The sequence below is a fragment of the Ictalurus punctatus genome, chromosome 24 (genome assembly GCF_001660625.3).
Source record: "Ictalurus punctatus breed USDA103 chromosome 24, Coco_2.0, whole genome shotgun sequence".
Taxonomy (NCBI): Eukaryota; Metazoa; Chordata; class Actinopteri; order Siluriformes; family Ictaluridae; genus Ictalurus; species Ictalurus punctatus.
In genome coordinates, this window is record NC_030439.2 from 8,036,886 (window position 1) to 8,061,089 (window position 24,204).

General features: G+C 40.0%; 1 protein-coding gene across 4 annotated transcripts in view; it reads right to left on the bottom strand.

Annotated features, from left to right (window-relative positions):
• axin1 (axin 1) overlaps positions 1–23,201 on the bottom strand; it is a 32,438-nt gene extending 9,237 nt beyond the window's left edge. Inside the window, exons 1-4 of one of the 4 annotated variants that reach the window (XM_017454843.3) lie at positions 22,996–23,201; positions 20,014–20,988; positions 4,670–4,810; positions 2,534–2,630 (exon numbers count right to left, since the gene is read on the bottom strand). In XM_017454843.3, coding sequence (XP_017310332.2) covers positions 2,534–2,630; positions 4,670–4,810; positions 20,014–20,891 — 1,116 coding nt within the window. In that variant the 5' untranslated portion in view covers positions 20,892–20,988; positions 22,996–23,201. Of the gene's footprint in view, positions 1–2,533; positions 2,631–4,669; positions 4,811–20,013; positions 20,989–21,335; positions 22,689–22,995 lie in introns of those variants that run through there. The other 3 variants (XM_017454841.3, XM_017454842.3, XM_053675324.1) reach the window with 3 other exon arrangements.
• Between the last annotated feature and the right edge of the window lie 1,003 nt (positions 23,202–24,204).

The following is a 24,204-nucleotide window of genomic DNA, read 5'->3' on the forward strand; positions in this document are numbered from 1 at the left end:
TGTCATCATTCCACACAAGAGACATCTTTACACACAGCACGAATTCAATGTGTTTTCCCACACTCTTTTGATTGAGGGACATAATCGGCCCTGATCATCGAATGTTTTTATATTATCGGCCGATCGCCTATAGCGTGAAAAATTGCCTTTATCGGCTGATACATCGTTGCATCTCTAGTAATTATTCATCCTTCAATAAATATCCATGTGTAAGTGTGGTGTGACCTATACGGCACCTTGTGTACACCACTTGATCATGTCTAGTTTGAAAATGGTAAGTACATATTTTTCCTACAACGGGGTTTATTTCGAATAATTTATTATTTCCACATTTTTTCCATTCCACTTGCCATTTGTTCAGTATATACACTGGTTGATCAAGGATGGGCTTTTGCATTCTCGGATTGTTTCCATGAGGGCTGTTTTTGCATCTGTGTCTGCTTGTTCACTGCCAAAGAAACTTCAAGATATGACTCTTTATCTTGCGTAAATGTTCCACATGCAGCACCACTGAGGCTTTTTCATCACAGAACTCCAGGGTGAACAAATCATATTTTCCTTTGCTAGCCTACCAGGCAACTGAAAGCTCTGGTGTGCTGCTCAGTCCTTGTTTTGTTCGCCCTAACAGGAGGATTTAATGTAAAGTCATTAAGTGCCAGGTTAGCTAGCTAGTTAAGTGTATTTATACAGACAGAGAAACAAAATGTGTAAATGTCCCTTGTAGAGGTCAACAGTGTACCCATAATCCTTATCCTCTTCCAACAATGTTTCAGCTGCTCTCGTCACACCGCGTGTAAAAGATATTATTTGAGTCTGGAGAGCAACTTTATTTGATTAGCATCTCTCTGTATTAAGGGGATTCAAGTAAATTTGGTCCAGTACATAAAATTCCTTGCTTACAAAAGGTCTGGATAAGCAACTCACCAGACTGAACAGTGAAAACAGTTATTGTTAAACCATTAATGATTAGCTTAGCGGTTATAAAGAAGACAATTTCAATTACTTATATTTTGTTGGCTGTGATGCATCACATGGACTAGCAACGCTGACACCATCTTTTGGAGGAGAAGGAAAAAAATTAAATAAAAAAAAACCCACACAAGCCCGCTCCCACCAGAGAGTTTGACCAATCCCACCCACTCCAACAGTTCCTACTTTTGATTGTATCTGCCCACGCTATATACTCCAACAAACCTAGATGGCTCTATTTCTCAAAATCTAAACACAGTGATTACTGGAGATGAATGACCATCACAGCCATATGTACACCTTACCTAAACTATTGCCACAAAGTTAGAAGCACAGAATCATCTAGAATGTCTTTGAAAGCTGTAGCATTACAATACACTTTCCCCTTCAACTGGAAGAGGCGAAGACCTGTTCCAGCACGAGGATGCCCCTGTGCACAAAGTGAGCTCCATGAAGACATGGGTCGAGAAGGTTGGAGTGGAATAGTCCTGAGTCCTGCACCTCAACCCAACCGAACACCTTTGGGGTGAACTGGAATTGGAGCCTCCTCACCCAGTAGTGCCTGACCTCAACCCTACTAAGGTTGCTTGTAGCAGACTGAACACAGATCCCCACAGCCATGACCCAAAATCTAGTGGAAAGCCTTCCCAGAAGATTGGAGCTTATTATAATGGAAAAGAGAAGATTCATCTGGAATGGGATGTTCAACAAGCTCACATGGATGTAATGGGCAGGTGTCTAGAAGCATTTGGCCATAAAATGTGCATTTATGGTGGAGGAAAATTAAGAGTGGTTGGTTTTTAGCATAGGTTTTGCGATGAATAAAAATCAGTCCACCTCCACTAAACTGAAACAAAAATATGCACACGCGCAAAAAAAGAATTAAAAAATCCTATTCCGATGTACAGTATGAACATTTACACTATAGTCCTAGTTATCTAGCAGTTACTGACAGGTGTTTCAACTTAACATAAGGCAACATGCAATACTGGAGCTCGTTCTTCATCGAGTACATCCTCACAACATATTTACAATGTTTGGTTAAAACTTGAGATGTACTGCAAATGTCCCCTTGCTCTTTATAATTTGGGTGAAAGCTCCTGACGGGAGGAAAAGCAGGTGAGCTCCATCTCAGAGGCTCCAATTAGGGTGAAGTCAGTGCAATGAGGAAGCCCAGGCTTCACAGCACAGGCTTCATAGGAAGGAATAAGCTGAAGAGCGCATCAGACAGCGCTCACGCTCACATACACACATTCTCTCTCTCGCTCCATCAGCTATTCGCCAGCACATGATCAAAGGCACCCACTAGACACCACTGTGCATCTTAAGAATGCACATTCATTTCAGGAGAGGCAGGGAGAAGACAGAAAGGAGAATGTCAAGAAAAATGGGGGGGGGGAAGCAGGGCACCACAAAATGATAGGCAGAGGCACAGTTTAAAAAAAAAAAAAAGAAAGTAAGAAAGAAAAGAGGTGTTTGTGCATGGGAGAGACAGACAGGTGGAGGGAGAGCAAAAGGTAAAATGGCTGCAGTGTATGGAGAGTCATGTTTAAAGGGTACTTACAGGAATATGAGGTAGTGGCACTCGCCCGTTAGCTTTGGCACTTTCGTGCATCTCACGTCGAGACTGTTTACGGTATCTATAGGGAGGGACTCCATCTCTAATGAGGGACAAACAAGGAGTTTTGAGTTATTCTATAAAATATTAATAAGCACTATTAATATTGCACTAAACCCTGACACAGCAATACAGTAGGATTAATATACTACTACTACTATTATTACTACTACTACTACTATCACCAATATTACCACTATCACCAGCATCACCAATATTACTACTACTACTACCACCACTACAACTAATACTACTACCACCACTATTACTACTACTATCAGCATTATTACTACTACCACTATTACCACTATCACCACTATCACCAATATTACTACTACCACCACTATAACTACTACTACTACTACCACCACCACCACTATTATTACTACTACTATCACCAATATTACTACTACTACTACCACTATTACCACAATCACCACTATTACTACTATCATCAATATTACTACTACTATTACCACTACTATCGCCACTACTACTACCACCACTATTATTACTACTACTACTACTATTACCACAATCACCACTATTACTACTATCACCAATATTACTACTACTATCACCAATATTACTACTACTACTACCACCAGTATTACTACTACTACCACCACCACTACTATAACTAGTGCTACTACTACTACTACTACTATCACCAGTATTACTACTACCACCACCACTACTATCACCACTACTACTATCACCACTAAAATTATTACTACTACTACTACATCACCACTACAGCTGGAACTGCTTCCTCATAAATAAATAAATAAATAAATAAATACATAAACAAACAAACAATTTAAAGCAACTGACAACAAAAAACACAGTAAACGGAAATCAGTTGACCAAGTAGTACACCTCAATCACGCTTCACACATTCGAATACAAACTGTGATAGCAAAGCAAGTCTTGCACACATTTTAATACTAAGAATACATTCAAATTCGACAGGCGTGCACAAAGCAGAGTCAGAATGATTTTTTCCCCCCTGTGACGAGAGCGCGCCTGTCTGAATCGTGAAAGCAGCACCCTGCCATTCCTTTAGCTGAGTGGATATGGGACCCTCTGTGCCATGGCTGTGGGGAAGCTTTAATCCCACTGGGTACACTGTGTCCTGCTGTGTCTCCGCACCTCTACAGCCTCTAATCTAACCCACTTCAGACACACGTTTCTTCCCTCCTTCCCTGCCTTTCATGTTTCTTTTAACACGGTTTCCCGGTGCTATCTCTGAACTTATCGCATTCCCAGTGTCTATCCATTTCTCCGGCTGCATTTCCATGTCCTCGTTCACCTCCCTAAATGGAAACATACTTCCTGCCTAGATGGAGGAAATCAGGAGCACTAAACGATAGCATATGTTCTGCAATTAAGGCCCGTGGTTACAAAAAACTAGCCGATTGGTTATAGGTCCAAAGGGGAAAGTTTTTTATTATTTTTTTTTAAAGTTACAGTACAGATTGATAATGGAAAATAAAAATTGCTGTGTTGCATTTAATTGCCCCCCCAAATTCACCATCATACTGCCGAGGCAAATATAATCAACCTACATTATTTGCATGTGGTCAGGATCCCTTTAAAGACTGATCTGATGTCAGGATTTCATTTTCAGTCCTTTCACAAATCTCCACATGTTCCATACAATGTAGGGGACCGACCAACCTTTTAAGTTCAGGAAAGATCATTTAAAGGAATGCCTTCAAATTATAGACTACAGAAGCTGAGTTGCAACTCAACTGTATGCTCTATAATTAGCATAAGTAATAACATTTTGAGGCTTTCTCTAGGGTGGGTAATGAGCAGACTGGGGCCACCTCAGAGGAAGCCTGCTTTATTCCTGGTCCCACAGAAGTGCCGGAGATGCTGCTTCGAGATCGGCCGCAGCTTCAAATGACCCTCGTGGGAAATTCGCTACGGTTGATGAAGGGGTTTTGCGATTCTTGTGGCACTCCAAGCAATACCGCTCCGAGAGGAAGGGAAACCCAGACGATCTGACTAACTTACAGCTCTATGCTCGTGTACTTGTGAGGATGACTCTGCGTGTATGTGTGTGTGTTTACATACACACTGCTGTCTGTTAGGGAGAGGGTGTCTGCATCACTGGACATGCTCTGCTGCTCGCTGTCATTGGCACTGGTGGCGGGTGCCATCGCGTAGCCGGTGTTGACGTAGTAAGGGTTGAACGGCTCCCTCCACGGCCCGTGTCTACAAGACGGAACAGAGAGAAGTGATGAGTTTTCGGAAAAACCTACAGCTTTACAGCCATGCACACAAAGCAATTTCAGGTCAAGGTAGAATATGTCTGGAATGTTTGTTAGGATTAAATCCTCAGTTCGAAAAAGATTTCCACTTCCAATGAAATACTGGGAAGGAATTCAATAAAAACTATAAAAATGTGTAGAACTTCATGGCAACAGTGTCAAAGCCTAGTCCTTGTAGTTAGTCATTTGTAAACCTGAAATACCCTGAAAATTTATTCAAAACAGGAAAGAAGTCATTGAAGAAAAACTACTTCAGGACACTTGACCTTGCTGTGACCTTGCTCCTGTTTGGATTCATTCCAAAAGCTAAACCAGTTCATCTGCCGGTTACAATGATAATTCCATATAAATCCCACAAACGTTCAACCTGAAAACACTACGGCTATAAACACACATAATGATTAGTTCATAAAAGTCTACATTATTTGCTGAGAATATTAACACCATGTGTTCATCTATTTTAAAGTTGCACAGATTAACCAGGGCTCCCAAGATGCAATGAGCAGCAAAAACCAATTAATTTTCCACACACATCGGAGAGGAAATACTAAAGCTGTGTCCCAAATTAAGTACTACACACTTATACTATGCATTATATACTCTACTGTCTAGTGTATGAATTTAAGAAAGCTAATATCATCTCAAATGGAACACTAGCTTTATTTACTAACCAAGTATTGAGTGCATAAATGAACATGCTTTTCAGAAGGTTGACATTTCTGTATTATAAATTCTTTATTCTAATATTCTGAGATAGTGGATTTTTGATTTCCATGAGCTGTAATCACCAAGATTAAAACAAAAAAGGCTTGAAATATGTGTAATGAATCCATAAAATATGAAAGTTCCACTTTCTGAATTAAATTAGGGTGGAAAAAAAAAATCAAGTTTTCCACAATATAAAATTTTTTTTTGAGATGCATCTATATTACTAACGAGGCCGTTATTTATATTTGTTTTTATATATATATATATATATATATATATATATATATATATATATATATATATATATATATATATATAAATTCGACAAACAGTTAAAGTTTTATATCATTCAACTAATCGATTATGAACATAATCATTAGTTGCAGCCCTACTAGTACTGTAGTGCTAGTACTTAATAACGATCCAGAATTGAATGCAAGTGTGCGATTTGAGACACAACGTTAGTTTGTTTATTTAGTTAGAGACACAGTGCCACATAGTGCTATACTGCCTCCGTGAGCCACGTTATGTTGGTACTGCACTATGCAAATGCATGGAATTCATGTCTGACAACATGTACAAGCGATGTCTCAAATGAAGGTCAGCTTCAGCTTTAACCTGGAATTAAGACATCCAGAAGATACTCCTGAATTTAGCGTGTACTCTAGTGGAAATTATTCAGGATTTTGAATTTGCAACTAACTTATTTTTATTTATTTATTTTTTTTTTTAAAAGGTTTGAAACCCCTTACACTTCACCTTTAACCTAGGTCGACACAAATATCACCATGATACGTGAAGACATTTTTGCGATACATGATGACTATCATGATATATGATTTAGCTAACAAACTGTCTGTAAAACAGTACTCATTTTTTTAAAAAAGTTAAACCGAGTTTGATGATACTTTTCTTTAATGTCTACAAAAAGATTCCAATCTAACGGCATCCATTTAGTACCATTTAATTTGTAATAATTTTTTTTAAATACATCACCATACTAAAAATATCTCAGAAAAGTACATCAGTCATCATTTATCACGAGATCAATATTATAATCGGTATATTGCCCAACCCTAAGTACTAATTGACTCTCAGGGGTTTTATATATGCAGAATATCCCAATATTAAATAAAGCACTAAGGCAAATTTACACAACGTGTAAATAATTACTGACACTAGGGCTTACTACTTTATTTACTACACAAATACACCGATGTCTACACTCGACAGTAAGCCAGACCAATAATTAAAGCAGGTACCAAACGTGTATACTGTGCCATACTAACAACAATCACTGTTACGTGTCATGGTTGTCAATTATGTGTATTTATTATGCAAGCGTGGGTGTGTAATAGTTCATAACAAGTCCTTAATTCAAATTTCACATTTGAAAACTCTGCGAAGACAAAATAAAATCATACAGAGTAGGCTCGGATGCTCACAACAACCACAAGAGGAATTTCTGGGATCATTTACAGCACCAGGAATCTTTATTTTAACCCTGCATGGATTTCCCATCGCAATAAGCATTGCAGAGTTGTCATCTGTGGTTTAGTTGGTCAGGTATATGTGCAATTTCAGAGCTGGACAGCGTGTTTTGATTAGATTTTTCTGGCTTTGTAAGGACTAATAAACCACTGCACTGAGCAGATCGATCTCTCAACACTGCAACAGAAACCCTTCAGCACGATGTTTAGTGATTTTTACATTTACTGTGCACACTGATTAGTAATTAAGCGAGGAGCTGCATTTACATTTAACTGAACAACTTCAACGTCCGAGTAGAAGAACGTAAAGGTTGACCTGCAACGTTTTTGGTAACGTTCAGGTATCTCTATTTAAATTAAACACACATACTGTATGAAGATGCTGTATTGCTGTACTTATTATTCTCCTCCCGTGTCTGTTAAAAACGCATTCCTTTAATGCAAATGCACACACTACATGTTTGTTTGACCAAATGGAATCCATTCATTGACATTTATTCAATTCCGACCACTCGACGTAATTCAAAATAAACGTCAATATCCACTGGCTGTCTCGCTAACTGAACTAATTAGATGCTGAATACATTGTGCTTGCTATTTTTGCACATGATGAATCATTATCGACGTGCGGAATCAACTCCCATCGCCTTTGCTGAAAACAGAAAGCAGAATGGCGACTTACACACAGCATACCTTAAAATAATAATAATAATAATAATAATAATAATAAATTATTATTATTATGATTGAGACTTTATTGGTCACAAATATATTATAGCACAGTGAAATTCTTTTCTTCACATAGCCCAGCATGCATATATACAAACATTTAACGATGTAGCTATTCTCCTCAACGCTGCTGGGTTGAAAATAGTTTACTGGCTAACAGATTCAAATAGCTATTCTACTGTACAACACTACAGAACACTGACACCGGACACTAATTATGATTAAAATGACCAAATAGCCAAATAAAAGGAAGAGAATAAATCCGCATGGCTTCGTGACCGAGAAAATATTTGCTGGTTATGTAAACTACACACTAATTTGAGACCGTGTTCAGTCGTTTGTAAACCAATAAGTACACCATTCCTACTTCCACAATCATTAAGACTGTAATTAGTAGCCAGGTGTTACTAATGAAATGCACAAGGTTAGTTAATCATGTGCCTATCTCTATAAAAAACGAACTTTTGTCACTTTGGCGTTTGGCACCATTCTACAGTGAGAACGACTCACAAGGATTACAAATGGAGAGCCTTTGATACAGTTGCCAATCATCCCAGGAATGGAAGTCCCTCCAAGATCTTGCAATCGCAGAAATGAACGCGAAATCGAGTAAACTCTTGCGATTTTTCATAATTACTGCAGATCTGGACCAAGAAGCGTCACACGACGTCATCACAACGCATGTTCAATCAAAGCACTCATCGATTCATGTGTGGTGAACATGAGTACAGTTAAAGTTTACCAACAAACATCACTGTGAAAGACTTTTGCGCGATTGCACTGTCGCGATTCTAGTAGCTTTCTGAAAATAAATAAGTAAGTAAACAAACCCACAAAAAAAAACCTCCACAAATTGCATTACAAACTTTGACGGGGGGGAAGGAAAAAAAAAAAAAAGCTGCAGCTAAATCAAGCATTTTTGGCCACACAGTCCTGTACGGACTGGAGTGGACATCCCAGCAAATTCAGTCAGAAATCAGACTGTTTAATGCTCAGAGATTAGGCTTGCTGTGATAAATGTTGTTTGGGCCACACACCGATTACCTCACTTGCCCACCACGGCACCACCCCAAGTCGTTTGATCTTTTTATAGTAATAAAAATCATTTACTTCAGTTAGAGAACAGAAGCTACAATTAAAAACTGAACACATCTACTCGATTAAGTATGAGCCGAATGATTCAGAGTTGCAGCACAGATCAGCAGGAGTCACATTTCATTTATCACGTGACGGGAGTGAGGTGAGCTGACTGACAAGACGATGGTGGGAAATTTGGTTTCAAAAGTTCTACGTTTAATATAAGCGAGTTTGGCATTGTACGATTTTGTAGTTGTTGTGTTTTTCATTAACAATAATAACGAACCCACCAATCAAGCAAGCAATTGCTGCTAACTCGAAAGTGAAAAGTGCATGGCTATTCATAAGCGAGTGGAGAAAACACCCCCCACACACCCTCAGTCACATCCCAACTCGGAGATATAAAGAAAACCACAAGACCTATATCATGTGACCTACAAGCCTCTTTAAGCATATTAAATGTTTATGTTCATGACAGCACAATCAGAAAAAGACTGAACTGAAGTATGGCTTCCATGGAAGTGTGGTTTGGACAAAGAACATGGCAGCATGGCTTAGGTTTGTAAAATTGCATCTGAGCCAACCACAAAAGTTCTGGAACAAAATCCTTTGGACTGATGAAACCAAGGCAGAGATGTCTGGTCATCATGTACAGTGTAATAAACCAAACGCAAAAGGTATCACCACAAATACCCCATACCAACTGTGATCTGAGCTTGTTTTGCAGTCAAAGGACCTGGGAAACTTAGTTAATTAACTCCACTCTATACCACAATATTTTTGAGACAAATCTGTCCAGAAACCCAGCAATTTACACTGGGATGAAACTGGGTTATAGAACAGGGCAATAATCCCAAGCACAGCAACAAATCGACATCTGAATGGCTAAAGAAGAAAAAAATCAAGGTGATGGAATGGCCAAGTCAAAATCCAGACCTCAACCCCACTGAGATGCTGTGGTTGGATCTTAAGAGAGCTTTGCACAAACAAATGCCCTCAAACATCAATGAACTGAAGCAACGTTGTAAAGAGTGGGCCAAAATTTCTCCAAAACAATGCAAGATACTGAAACTCCTACAGAAAATGTTCACTTCGAGTTGTTGTCGCTACAGGTGGTTCTAATGTTAATGAATTATAGGATGTACTTATATTTTTCCCCTCACCCTGTTGGTGTATGGTGGTTTACTTGAAAACATTAAATGACTAAGTAATGAAATGTGTTGTTTTTCGTCATCTGAGGTTATTTGTGAGGTTATTCCCCCCCATAATACGCACATCTATATACATAGAGATATAGACATACACACTTTCGAAACGTGGTCAAGGCGAAGACGAGAACAGGGCAGGAACCGGGTGTGATCATTGAGAAAACAGGTTTCCATGACAACCCTGATATCAATAGATAATCACTGTGGGTGGAGCAAGGGGTCTGACCTGGGGGGGTGAAGTAAATCGGTTATCAGTGGGCTTTTTTAACCCTATGATAGGGCTATAAATTGTTAGATGTTGCCCTAGTTACTATATAATTGAAGTAGTCGCTGATTACGGCTTAACAGGAATCAAATAATAAAAATTATTCTTATAAATAATTAACTAATAGTAGGTTAGCCATGATGCTCAGCCAAGACAGACTGTCAGTGGATTTATAACAACAATTTAACTCTTGATAACAGAACAGTGCATTATTGTCCAAGCCTAATTCATAACCAAATACTACTATCAATATTACTGTAACGCGATAGCTAATAAAGCATCTTATCACGGGAGCCGCTGTGGAATGTCCCGTGTTTTTCGGCTCCTTGTATTTTATTGATCGACGATATGAAACCTTGTCTCCATTCCAGCACGGAACAAGGGGAATAGCCGCATGCCATGTGAACTGTAGACGTTATATTGAAGGAATTTGTTATGAGCCTTGCGCGAGGACTTGTGAGAGGCGGCGATGGGGAGGGGAGCAGAGCAGAGTCGAGTTTACTGTGGCCTCCAGTGATTATTCCCAGCTCTCAGCCTTCTAATGATTTGAGCAGCAGGCATGTCAATATTCACAGAGTCTGTCGAGAGATGCACCCCTGCCTTAAGCAACATCGAGCTGCTTGCCACTGTGTTCGATTCCTCACCAAACGGCAGCTCATAAAACCCATAGACAAGAGCATCAGTATCATCCCTCAGTCTCCACATAAAAATCAATTAGGTTCTCTTTTTGCAATTATTTAAGGGAGGCTCCCTTGACAGCGCTTTAATAAAAAAAAAAATTTATAAAAAAAAACCTCAAAGCATCACCAGACAGACATTCGACGTGCATTTGAGACATCCATTTCCCAAACTTCATCTTCCAAACAATTATACATTTTTTTTTTTGCATCTCCTTATAATACGAGATTAATTATACTCTCGTTGTCTTGATTTGCGAGCAACTCTGAAGCTCCCGATGATCGATTTATCAGAAGGCGTAACAGTAAAGTAAAAGGTGGGGGAACGAGACAAACGTTCATACTAATTACATCATCTCAAATTACAATTTCGCGATTACTGAACGTTTGAGCAAATTTCAGAAGGTAGTTCGAGTCCTGCTGGAGAACACCTGAGCACCACCTTCTTGAGCTGTGGAACATTCAGCAAATAGGCTTGCAGCAGTACAAACTATTCCGCCCATCCCTCCCAAAATGCAACTAATGCTGTAAATAATAAATAAACACAGGAAGTTTAAACAGTGGGGGATTTACCATTTCTTCACATGCACAAAGCAAATAAACGTCAAATATGCGAACACATTCCAACGAATCTCTGATCAGACACTCGGATGGAATTTCGATGAGTAGGTACGAACCAGGGATGCACCTTCCGACTATTATTAAAGAGCACCTATTATGGTTTTGAAACGTGCCTAATTTTGTTTTAAAGATTTCATACAATAGATTTACATGAATCCAAGGTCAAAAACACTTTAATTTGTTCATTTAAACTGTAGCGTTACATTTTTTAACCCCAGTGTCGCAAACGACTCGTTAAATGATTCGTTCTAAAGGATTCATTCTAAACTCCTCCTTTCAGAGAACATACTCTGCTCTGATTGGTCAGATGTCCCAGTCTGTTCTGACTGGTCCACCGCTGTCAGCGAGCAGCCGATGAAGATCAGAGGCGGGGCTTTTTGTTACAAACCTACATAGGTTAATACATGAAGTAAAGTCTGGAATCACTAACGACTCGTTTCAGGTGTTCAGAATCAGTTCCTTCTTTTGGGGGTCAATAACTCCGTTTGTCGTGTGCTTTGATTTTTGAAACTTTGCAGATGTTCTTACATTCACAAACAGCTCTATAAAACAAACAATATGAAAGGTAATAATTGAAAAACCATAATAGGTGCACTTTAATCCTGAGGATTAGCGAACGTTTATTCTGTTAACCTCGAAGAGAAAGAGAGGAAATGTCTGTAGTGTAGAATGATCAACTTTCCTCTTGTCTGTGGCACACGTGTTTGTGTTTTCCACACAAATAATGAGCAGAAATACTGAAGCTTTTACTAAATGTTTCAGGCTGAAGCAGTGTGCGCGCGCTGACATCAGGTCGTAATTCTAAGTTTGTAGAAAGTGCAGAGCATATGAGCTCAAATCTCATTTGATTAAAAAAAACTTTTTTGGTATGGTACGTACAGATTCCGTACATTATATTTACTAAATCAAGCTGTGCCTAGGGTAAAAAAAAAAAAAAAAAAAAAAAATCTTGCATGCCACATCGTTCATGGTGCAATATAGGCATAGGCTCGTTCTGCAAACTTAAAGTACTAGGCTTGGGACGAGTAGTATCATGAATCGCTGATAAATTCTAACTACTGCGATTGCCATCAAGTCAATTTAAATAGGGAAAAATTCCGTGCCTTCAGTTTTAATAGCAACAAAAATAAATTGTGTTGCATTTCATAATGCTTCCTTTTCTCCTCTTTTCTGGCCTGCTGTCTGAGCAGAGCACCAAGCAATCTGTCTCTGATGCAGTTTAGATACAGCTAAATAACTTGGGTTTATTTACTTCAGACTTGCAAGACCTTGTTGTCAGACAATTCATCAATAAAAAAAATAATTTAAACGCTACCAAAAACTACAGCTGACTTGTATCCATCTTCCTGTTTTTTCTTTCCCCCACTGTAATGACATTACGTGTACATGACAAGCATTACGCATGTCTGGCCACGCCCCCTTCAAAATCATACACGACACTACAGTTAACTGACGCATGATACGACGATGGCATATTACACACGATCTCACAAGCCTAAAAAGTACCTGATATCTAATGTAGTTTAAAAACTCCTGATGGAGACTAACATAGTTACACTCAATGTTATTGTAAAAGTATTCTTGCTCTCTCTCTCTCCCTCCCTCTCTCGTCCAAAAAAGCTGCATATCTGACCGCTTCCCAATGCAGCATTAAAGTAAAATCCACCCACTCGCAAAGACTTTTCCAGCACCTCAAACGTGCGCGCCATGACAACAACGCTGTCTTCATTTTATGTGGCACAGATATACTGCAGCTTCAGTTAAGAGATTTTAAACAGGCTTTCAAATATACAAATCCAGATTTTAGCAAGTTTAGACACATTAAGTCCCGTTTGAATCGAACCATGGTGCGTTTTCCTCTTCGCTGCGGTTCATATGTGTAGGTGAGAACACAGCAATGTAACTCGGTGCAGATTAAAACATCCAGTCCGAGACCATCATCGTGAGCTTGTCTCGATACGGTTGCAATTGAGCTCCACCATGGTTCAACAGCAGTGAGAAAGAGACTCGATCCTGAAGACGAGAAGTGAACCAAAACATGCTGTGTATTCTGGGCTGTGGATGACATTTATCAGTCATTGTTGGGTTGTTGTTTTTTTTGCTGTTCATACATAAAAGTCATTACTCAACCATCTGAGGTGCCAGTGTTTGAATACTGAAATTGCTTTTCAGCTAAAAATGTTGAAAATAAAAGCCAGGTCTGGCAATATTCTGATGCAGAGATCAGTAAGCAGTAATGTTCAGCACAACCCCTTTAAACTGTAATGAACCTTCAAGTACGTCAGGTTTGCAGAATCTGACCGCATGAATGATGCTATGTGCACATTCACTTGTTTTGTAACTATACTAGGGCTGCAACTAACGATTATTTTCATAATTGATTAGTTGGCCGATTATTCGGCATCGCATTACGTGCGTATGGCGTCATCGACAAGGAAGTGGTTTATACTTCCGGTTAGTAAAAAAAAAAAACGCTAGTGTTCCTTTTGAGACTATATTACCTTTCTAAAATCCTTACACTAGACGGTAGTGTACACAGTGCATAGTGTAAGTGTATAGTACTTCATTTGGGGCATAACTTTAGTATTTACTCTCCTAAGTGTGCTTTCGGAAGAGAAGTAACGTGAGTAAACGCATCCTGTGCCGGGTGTACACCAACCAGTCGATAATGAGATTTGTTGACAACGATTTTCATCATCGATTATTAGCAATTAGTTGTTGCAGCTCTAAACTATAGCATGTAAAAACCCACTCAAGAGCAGGGGTTCCAAAAATTTGGGGGGTTTAATGACCCCAAGTGGACAGGATGAATTTTCTGCCTTGATCAAGCTACTTTTATTTTATTTCAGATTTATCATTTAGAACTGCATGAGAACACTTCATTATGTCAGTAATGTATATATTTGTAAAGAAAATGATGAAAAAGCAAAAGGAACATTCCCTGAACTGACGTACCAGAGCCAGAGAGTGTTGTGGTGTTACTAGAAGATAATCCACAAGGAGGTGGTGTGATACGATCTGGCGCGACACAGCGGAGTCCCTTTATATTTGACGCACAACCAGTGATGATGCAAGCGGCATTATTCACATGTTTACGGCATGCGTTAGGTACATCCGGTACAAGATTTAAAAAAGGAAATTCACGTGATTTCACATCAGAGCCAAAACATCCCTGTCTGTTATGTTTCAGTCAAAACTGTAAAACGTTCAGCGATTGCGCAGCGACATTAAACATACCGACAAGCTCTGTTTCCCTTTAAAACTTTCTGCTGTCGTCATGAACCTTACATTCAGAAGTATCTAGAAAATCCAAACCGCAGGTACATAGACCAGGCCGGTATATTGGAAGGCAACATGAGAGGTGTTCAAAATAGTTGTTAGTATTTAGTACTCAACAACAGCCTAGAACAGTACACAAGTAAGTGATTTGAGACATACTAGTTTGTATAGAGGAGGAAGATGGAAGAGGAAGATGGAAGATGGATTTGGCCAAGACTAAAACTCTTGGAATAAATATGGCTTCTCTGAATTTCAAAAGATTAGCGCACAAAATCCGTCTTAGATATTTTAATATTAACTTGTAAAATAAATGAATGAAACAGAAGAGGAGATTGGGCAGGAGTTTCTCTCGCGACCCCGGTTTGTAAAACCAAGCGAGCCCACGGTTGGGAACTCCTGCACTAGTGCATCGTTACCACAGTTTCATTAGGCTTGTTTATTCATTTATTCAGTGGCTGCATGTAGCTTCTTGTCAAGCACATAAACGCTCAGATGTATAAGAAAACCTGATGGGTGACCCTAAAAGGCTGTTTAAAAATGAATGCGGTGTCTTTTTGTATTTCAAGCCAAACACGTTGGCAAAATGAAATAATCATCTGAAAAACAACCTCAAACACACGTTACGCGCCGATTAAAAACACATGATGTCTAGAGGCCATTGTAGACGAAGCATGTTACTGTGGTTTAAGAATATCAGAGTCCCTTATGTTGACACATTACAACTTACGCTGGGCATCGAGTGTTCAACATCACTGTAGAAAACTAGCTATATGAAAAGAACAAAGCATTTTAATTAGAGAACAAAAAACTGATTCATTTGCTGATCTGCTCTGAAAGCTGGATATGTCACTTTTCACCTGATTTGCATAAAATCTGCATATCTGTGATTTGAATTTGTACTTCTTAAGGTTCTGATTTTTTATTATTAAAGCCGTAACTCAAATTTTCTAATTTTACCCCTAGCAAGTTCGAACGAAAAAACAAATTGACAAAAATGTATATTTAAACATACTGACAAGTAGAGATGGGCGACATCACGGTAGAAAATCTCCCCACGATAAGGATTAGTATTCCTGTGATAACAATAAAGTCTAGTTGAAGACGTATTTCTGTGTGCGACGGTCTGCGACCCGTTCTCAGCTCACATGCAGAGTGAAAACAAGTTCAGCGGAAGATGGACGTGAAGCCGAGGAGGAGTTTATCACTAAACGAGGAGCTACTGTACCTCTACAATCTGGATCTGGTTCTGTTACAGGAAATCAGTTTTACTTTTAGAGCAATGTTTGGGTTTCTGAGGCTCTCAAGATCACAGCCATCACTTGTAGCTAGAAGCAGTGGTGCACGGTACTATATTTATATAATCACTGATATCGTTATCACAATAAACACCAGAAAATATCACAATATAGTTTTAAGTCCATATCGCCCATCCCTACTGACAAGTATACAGTTTTGCTTTAAAACTTTCTACTGTCATGATTCTTGTCATGAATCTTACATTCAAAAGGATTAGTATACTAACCCTAATCTAGCAAGTTCAAATGAAAAACAAATTGGCAAATGTATATTTATTAAATAAATTAGTTAGACATTTATATACAGTAATTCAAAAGATACAAAATTCATATTCAACTACTTTTGTCAACAACCAAGATCAATAGTTTGAACCAAAAAAAAAAAAGCGTTTTTTGTTGCTGTTGGGGTTGGGCCATTCAAGATAAACTTATACAGTCAGAGGCGTTTCAAACTACAAGTGAATTTGAGGGCCACCATTTAAAAATAAAAATACAGGACTTCAAGAATAAAGTGGTAATACTTTAAGAAAAATAAAGGGGGGGAAAAAAAAAAGTCATAATATGAGAATAAATATGAGAATTTTTTGTGATAAAAGTTACAAGAAAAAAAAGCTGCAATATTTCAAGAATAGTCATAATACAACAATATGACAAACTGATGCATATCAGAGCAATGAAAGTAAAGAAATACGTTACAAATTTTAAAAAAAATTATTTAATTAAGACTATTCTCAAAACATTGCTACTATCTTCCTGAAATTACATTATTGTTGGTTTGTTTGGGTTTTTTTTTTTTTTTTTTTAAACCGTGGCGTCGTACAAAACATCAGTAATACGGTCCAGAAGTACAAAGCTTTTAAACCCTCTTAAAGCTACCTCACACAGAACAGCAACAAATGTCCTGATGTGTTGAGAAAACTATCATAAAAAAGCTCTCCATCACATGCGTGCTCGGGTTTGTCTGTGTGTCGTTTTCACGGACGCTGGGTGCACTGGCAGTGCCGAGGAGCTGAACTCCGGCAGACTTTTCTTGCTCAAAAACACAGAGACTGGGACTTGACCAGCAAGTGTCCTGGAGCAGCAAAATTACCACACTGTGAGGGTGTTAATCCCTCTGGGGCTAGAATTCAGGAAACTATTGCTAAGATTTCTTACATAATCTTACACATTTCTTATACATGCAGCACGATGAGAAAACTCATATTTAAAATAATAATTAATTAATTAAAAAACCAAACAACATGGTAAACTAGTATACAACTATCCATATATCTACACAAATTAACCCTTTTTCTGAAAACTTTTTATAGTGATTGAGTGCATTAGTGAAAGATTAGTCCTACAGTTATGTAGGTGGGTTTGGTGTTTGAATTATTAATTTTTTTTTACGCCTCAAGCCTGCCTCCCACGTTATGCTCTAAATAAGTTCAACTCCTGCTCCTTTTTTAATCATGAGTAGAAAAGGCTTTGTACTCCTCTGCACAGCTCTCGCACAACTTTCTGCTGCAGATCTCATGTCGCTCACATGGACAGACAAGTCTGTGAGGTAGCTCACTAGCCAATGAGAGTAAATCGCTGTTAAGCTCCGCCCACACGAGAGGTTTGTGCCAGAATGGCGAACATAAACGAAAAGTCTGGCAGTGCGTTCATTAACCCTGATTCCATCAAATGAAGCTTAGAAATCAGTCTGTACAGGATTTCACGGAATTGTTTTTGTGATCATTACAGCCAGAAATGCTAGATATTGTGGCGGATTTCTTAAAAAAAAATATTGCTTTTGCCTGGAAAACTACTTGAATTGCCGAAATTGCAATTGCACGGTCTTTCGCGGTGATGTTTGTTGGTAAATGAAACCTTTTAGCTGCACTCATGTTCGACGCACGTGAATCGAAGCGGGCTTTGGCTGAACGCACGTAGCGATGCATCACATGATGCATCTTCGCCAGAATCTGCGGTAATTTTGAAAACTTGCAAGCGAATATTGCAGAGTTTGTTCGATTTTGTGTTAATTTCTGCGATTGCAAAATCCTGGAAGGCTGACAAAACACTGTTAAAGACTGCTGATTATTTGAAGACCATGTTCAATTTTTTTTTTTACAGCGAGTCCAGTGTTCAGTTTCAGAGTGTTTTTATTCTCTCATTGTATATTTCTCTTCGTTTCTTGAAGAGTTATAATACTTTTGACGCAAAATTTAATTCCATAGTGATGCGCCAGACGATTTGATGCAAATTCTGCATGCTAGCTTAAACTGGCAGTCTCTGTAGCTATGCATCACATCACGCTAAAAACTAATTGTTCAGACTCTTAATCGTTACGAGACCAACTGGGCTGTTTTCAGAACGGATATAAAATATGGGAAAAGTAAACACAAAGAGAAATGGACGTACTCTGTTATACGCAGATTTTTTTTTTTTCTACACGCATATGTAGTGTGTGTGTATATATATATATATATATATATATATATATATATATATATATATATATATATATATATATATATATATATATATATATATATATATATATATATATATGGCGCTATATATATGGTAAGTCTGTTGAAGAATGTTGGGAAGGAGATACACACACACAAGCATTGGAAAAGCTTAACATGCTTTAACTTCACTCCTTGACACATTTTCCTTTTCTCCTCCAGCGTTAAACCTGGCTTGCACTGCCAAAAGGGAATACACGTCAAGCTATTCTACAGGAAACCTTTATTCTGGAATAACAGGCTGCCATTCATAAGACACCTGGGCAGAGAGAACACAAAGAGCGCCCATCTGCATCTGCATCCGCTCACAGCAGGCAGCAGCGCAATCAATGCAACCCAGTCACTGCATGGATGCCCTGGCTCACAGGTAGCCCACTGGACGGCCAACAGCTCGGAGCATGAAGAGAAACGATCCTGGCGCCATCTTCAGTTCTGACAGGTTGACACGGAACACTTGGAAACCGCTGAGCATGCGTTCCTCAGACAACTGCTCAACGCAGCAGAACCATTCGGGTTCTGGAGGAGATCGGTTTTACTTGTACATTTCTGCCATGCTTAATCCATCGTCTTTTACTGCTTATATTAGCATGTATAAACACAATATTCCGATCGAAATGTAGCGTGACCGCACAAACACTACACACAACAGACGCTTTCACTGATCCGCGTAATTCATCGCTACTTTTTCCCTTATCCTGAAAAACACACCAATTCCACGTCAGCACAGAACCAAGCCATTCGGCCCCAAGTGATATCCACTTGCCGTTACAGTGGATTAAAAAAAAAAAAAAAAAAAAAAAGAAGGCTTTAGTTTTCTACCCATGCGAACGCGCATTCCTCACATCTCCTCAGGAGGGCTGTGCTAAACTCCACCTCTCGTTTCATGTGCTTCCTCAGGCAGTGTTTTCACTGGGGATAAGGCAGAAGGGGAGAAAGAGAAAGAAGGGTCTCAAAGCAGTGCTTACCTGTGTCTGGTTGTATTAAGTCGAGGCAGTATCATTTCTTCAGACGCTTCGCCACTCAACTGAGGAACTGCATAAAAACTCTCACCGCTGGTTCCAGCGTTATATCAAATAACTGATAAAGCTACTAATTGGTAGGCCTTTAAAGCTTACACAAAACCGGTGCGCCCTTGAATCTACGATCACGACTATCATCTGTGTACTAAACGTGCTGTGATTGCGGAGGCAAGATATGCAGATAAATGAGAAGCCAGTATTTAAAAAAAAAATAATAATAAATTTTTTAAATGGACACAACTTGAAAACGATCTGGAGGACTGAAAGCCTTCTGTGCTTACCTGTACTCACGGCTGTCCTGGTATCTCTTGCCGTTAGTTGCCCGTTGAGGCGCTGTCTCCAAGAGAAGCTTCTGGGTGAGCCGCTTGCTGGGAGTCGGGTCACTCTCGCTGTTTTCCTCTGTCTCTTGCTCGCACCTCCACTCTTCATCCTCGTTCAGCGTCGGTAAGTATCCGGGTAGCACCTTGCCGTTCCCCGATACCGAGCTCTGATCGCTGTACAGCTTGGGGCTCTCACCACCTGTCCTGGTGTATTCCAAATAAATGTCAGATTTGAGGAACAAAGGGTACGTGTTCTCTTCCATCACGGCCTGAATCTCCGTCTGGGCCTGGTCGAACATGGCGGGATCGATGTGCAGCTTCATTACACAGTCCTTGATGAAGCTCTTGGTGGCCGGCTTGATCTGGCGCGACACAATCCCGTTGCTGTCCAGGATGTACTTCTTGTAGATGGCCTTGGCCAGCTTCAGCTTCTTCTCCTCGCTCCCCTCACCGTTGTCCTGCTTACGGAAGCCGCTGCAGGCGAACCAGAAATCCAGCACGTCGGCGCAGTCCTCCTGCTTGAGGAAGGTGCGAAACAAGTGGATTCCATCCTGGTCGTCCAGCAGTGAATGCAGCGACTCTGCCCATTTCAGATAGGGTGGTGTGGGTGATGCGCTGCCCTCGGGCTCATAGCCCAGGTCCAGGTCGGGTCGTCTCGGCGTGGCTATGGAGGCCTCACACCTGAGGCTCTCGCTCTTGATGGAGTAGAAGCCCAAGCTGTACGGGCGCACATCACCAGACACCAGCTCACCCTCCTCACCCGGGACCGGGGGACGGGGCGCATCCTCAGTGAAGCTGCCCCCAATGTCCGCCAGGTAAGCCTTCTCTTTCACACTCATCCTTACTACGTCCACGCACCACCCGTTCCCAGCTCAGCCCACGCTCCGGAACGATCAGATCCAGACTTCCTCTAATGCCACTGTGAAATAATTCCTCCTAAAACAAAAAAAACAAGTGAAAACAGAAGAAAGATTTTTTTTTTTTTAAAAATCAGTAGTAAAAATAACCCCTGAACCACTTACAGAAAGCTGTTAAAATTGTCTTGAAAAATGACAAGCCATGGTATGACATTATTTATAACGTGTGCAACGTGGTATCTTAAATCAAGCATTCAATGTGCCATGTGTAATAAACGTTAAGAGATAAGACGGAGACGGTTATCAGGAAACATATAACAAAACCATTTAAACAAAACCAACAGACGTCGGGAGCCATACTGAAACACACAAGCCTTTCGAACAATTGCGTGCAAGATTAATCGTTTATCATCTGGATATATTCACCTTGAACCCGGTTTCTTGTCTCCAGCAGCCTGTAAACAGGGATTACCTTTTTTGTGCAACGTGGCAACATCCAGACCGATCAGAACACAACAATGTGTGAGCGATAGTCTAGATTACAGATGAAGTTATGTAGGTTCACACCTCAAAGAAGTGGTGTTCTTATATCAAAACTGTTACACTTGGGGAAGATTAGATACAGAGAAATCACACACACTGACACTCCTTAAGTTCCTTGTCATAAACTTCTCCAATTGTGATCATCCTGAAGTTGCTCCTTGCTTTGTAAAACAACAAAAAAAAGAAACTATTTGAAGTTTTAAACCAGTCTTCAGACACCTCACGATGGTTAGATCCGTATCTGATCTCTGAAGCTTGGGTTCAAAGAGCTCTATCTGATATGCAACTACTAGGTACACTTTCCTTTCCTTTCAAGCTCTACCACTTTTCAAAACTACTGCAGCACTACCTGCAAACTGAGAAGATCTGATCATATCAAGGCAGTGAATAAAACTTCCTGGGACCAAAAAAAAAAAAAGCTTCAAATGAACTAGCCTTACACACAGAGCACCAGAATCCCAAAAAAATGGCGTGTTATTATTATTATATTTTTATATCTGTTGTACAGTATTCATATAGAAATATAAGGTGGACGGTTAGATTATAGTATTATAACTGTCCAAACAATACGTGTTTGAATTTCAGGTGCGAAACTAGCCAGACTGCTAGCTAAATTAGCAACAAACAAAACAAGCTAGCTTCATCTCAGGAGTTATTTCAACGGTTCTGTTGGTTATAGCTTGGGCAACGCGGGTTTATTATTATTATTATTTTTTATATATATTTTAATTTTTTTAAAAGAAAGAAAAGGGGAAAGGGAAAAAGCAGTCCAGCTTGCTATCTCTCAAACTACTACAAGCATTCGAGCTCTTAGCCGAGGCTGCTAATGTGGCTAACCGGCTAACACGGTTAGGTAGCTAGCTCGTTAACTTGGTATGATTCTCTTTTGGATTCTTGTTTCGCGTGTAAAGTGACGTGAACGCGGACGCGTTAATATGAAAACACGGCTCCAGAGCGAGTGGGATACAGACGGACACAGTGCGTCCGGTGGTAGGAGGGTTATTACTATAATTATTTTATTTCCTTAAAAGACTCCCGATACTTTGTTGCTCTGTTCCCCGACGACATTACAGCACTCCCTGCGCTCCCCTCCCAGCTCCCAAGCGCTTTGAAGTAAGACCCACATTCACTGCATTCATGTCTTTGGCCTCGGAGTCTCCACAAGCACAGTAATTGATGGGGGAGGGGAAGAGGAGAAACAAACTCCACACACACACACACACACACACACACACACACACAGGCCCTTCCGCAGTCGAGCGACTAAGTGTGTGCAACTTTAAAACATTGATTTCAACATTTAATCCGGCGCGTCTTAAAAAAACGCATGAACGCGTTTGCGTTCACGTTCCCTGTGCGCGTCGACCAGAATAAAAAAAATAAAGATACGCCTCGATTAAAACCTCGAATACAATTCAAGCACAGCACATTTCATCTCTCGCTAGCGCAAAACCCCGAGCTCCTGAGCCAGGGAGGGAGGGAGGGAGGGAGGAAGGAAGGAAAGAGAAGAAGAAGAAGAAGAAAAAGTGCTCTGTATCTGTACCTGTGCGAAGCCACTTTGCGTGTTGGAGCGCATCGGGAACCGCGCAGCGATGTGCGGCTACATGCGAAACGTGTCATAGGTGCGAGCGTCGGACTTTAAAAATAACAAAGGAAACAGTGCGTTCTCCACCTTTCCATAGCAGGCTCTCACTCCTGTGCCTCAATCCGTGTGTGTGTGTGTGTGCGTGTGTGTATAAGAGCGAGTGATGTGTAGCGCCGCGCGCGTTCACAAATCACACTGCTGCCTGGAGAGAGAAAAAAAGGAATAAGAAGGAAAGTGTGTGTGTGTGTGAGAGAGAGAGAGAGATATTTGAGTGTGTTTAAACCCATCCTTTAAACACACTTAAATATTCACAAATGTATTCTCATCCTAATAAAAACGTTCCATTGCTCACATACAGTCTAAAATAAATAAATAAATACATACATACATACATACATAAACCTGTACCTTTTGTGCCTTTAATTTGTATCTTGCACATGTAAATGTTTATACAGTGCACCCTGGGAAAAAAAGGTTTAAGGTATACAGTATATAACTGTATACAAAGCTTTAAAGGTACACTATGCACCTTTCACATGAAACCTATGTAGCAGTGTGACAGAATCTGAGAGTGGAAGTGAGAACTGTCTGTGACTTTAGCGTAAGTAGCCTATATTATATACTATAAGACCAAAGGTTTGTGGACGGCTGACTGCCCTGTACACCCATACAGTATGCCGGACTTGCCTTTTGTAAGGCAACTGTATTGCATATGATTGTATTGTATATAGGATGTCTTTATATGCTAAGAAGCCCAAAGCTGTTCCAGCATGACGATGCCCCTGTACACAAAGCGAGCTCCATGAAGACTTGGTTTCAGAAGGTTGGAGTGGAAGAACTCGAGAGCCCTGACCCCAACTCCACTGAACACCTTTGGGATGAACTGGAACACCGACTGCACCTCAGGCCTCCTCACCCAACATCAGGGTCATGTAAGTCATTGGTAGCTCGACGTTGGTCTACTGATTGGGAGCTTTTGAGATCAAATCGCAGCACTGCCACTGCTGGGCTTTTGAGCAAGGCCCCAAACCCTCAGCTGCTTAATGAGATAAACATAAGTCTAAATAAGTCTGCCAAATGCTGTGAATATAAATAACAGGAAATGGGGACCAACTCGTGAAAGGATGCACCACGCGCAAACTCATTTGCACGTAGGGCCAATTTAGC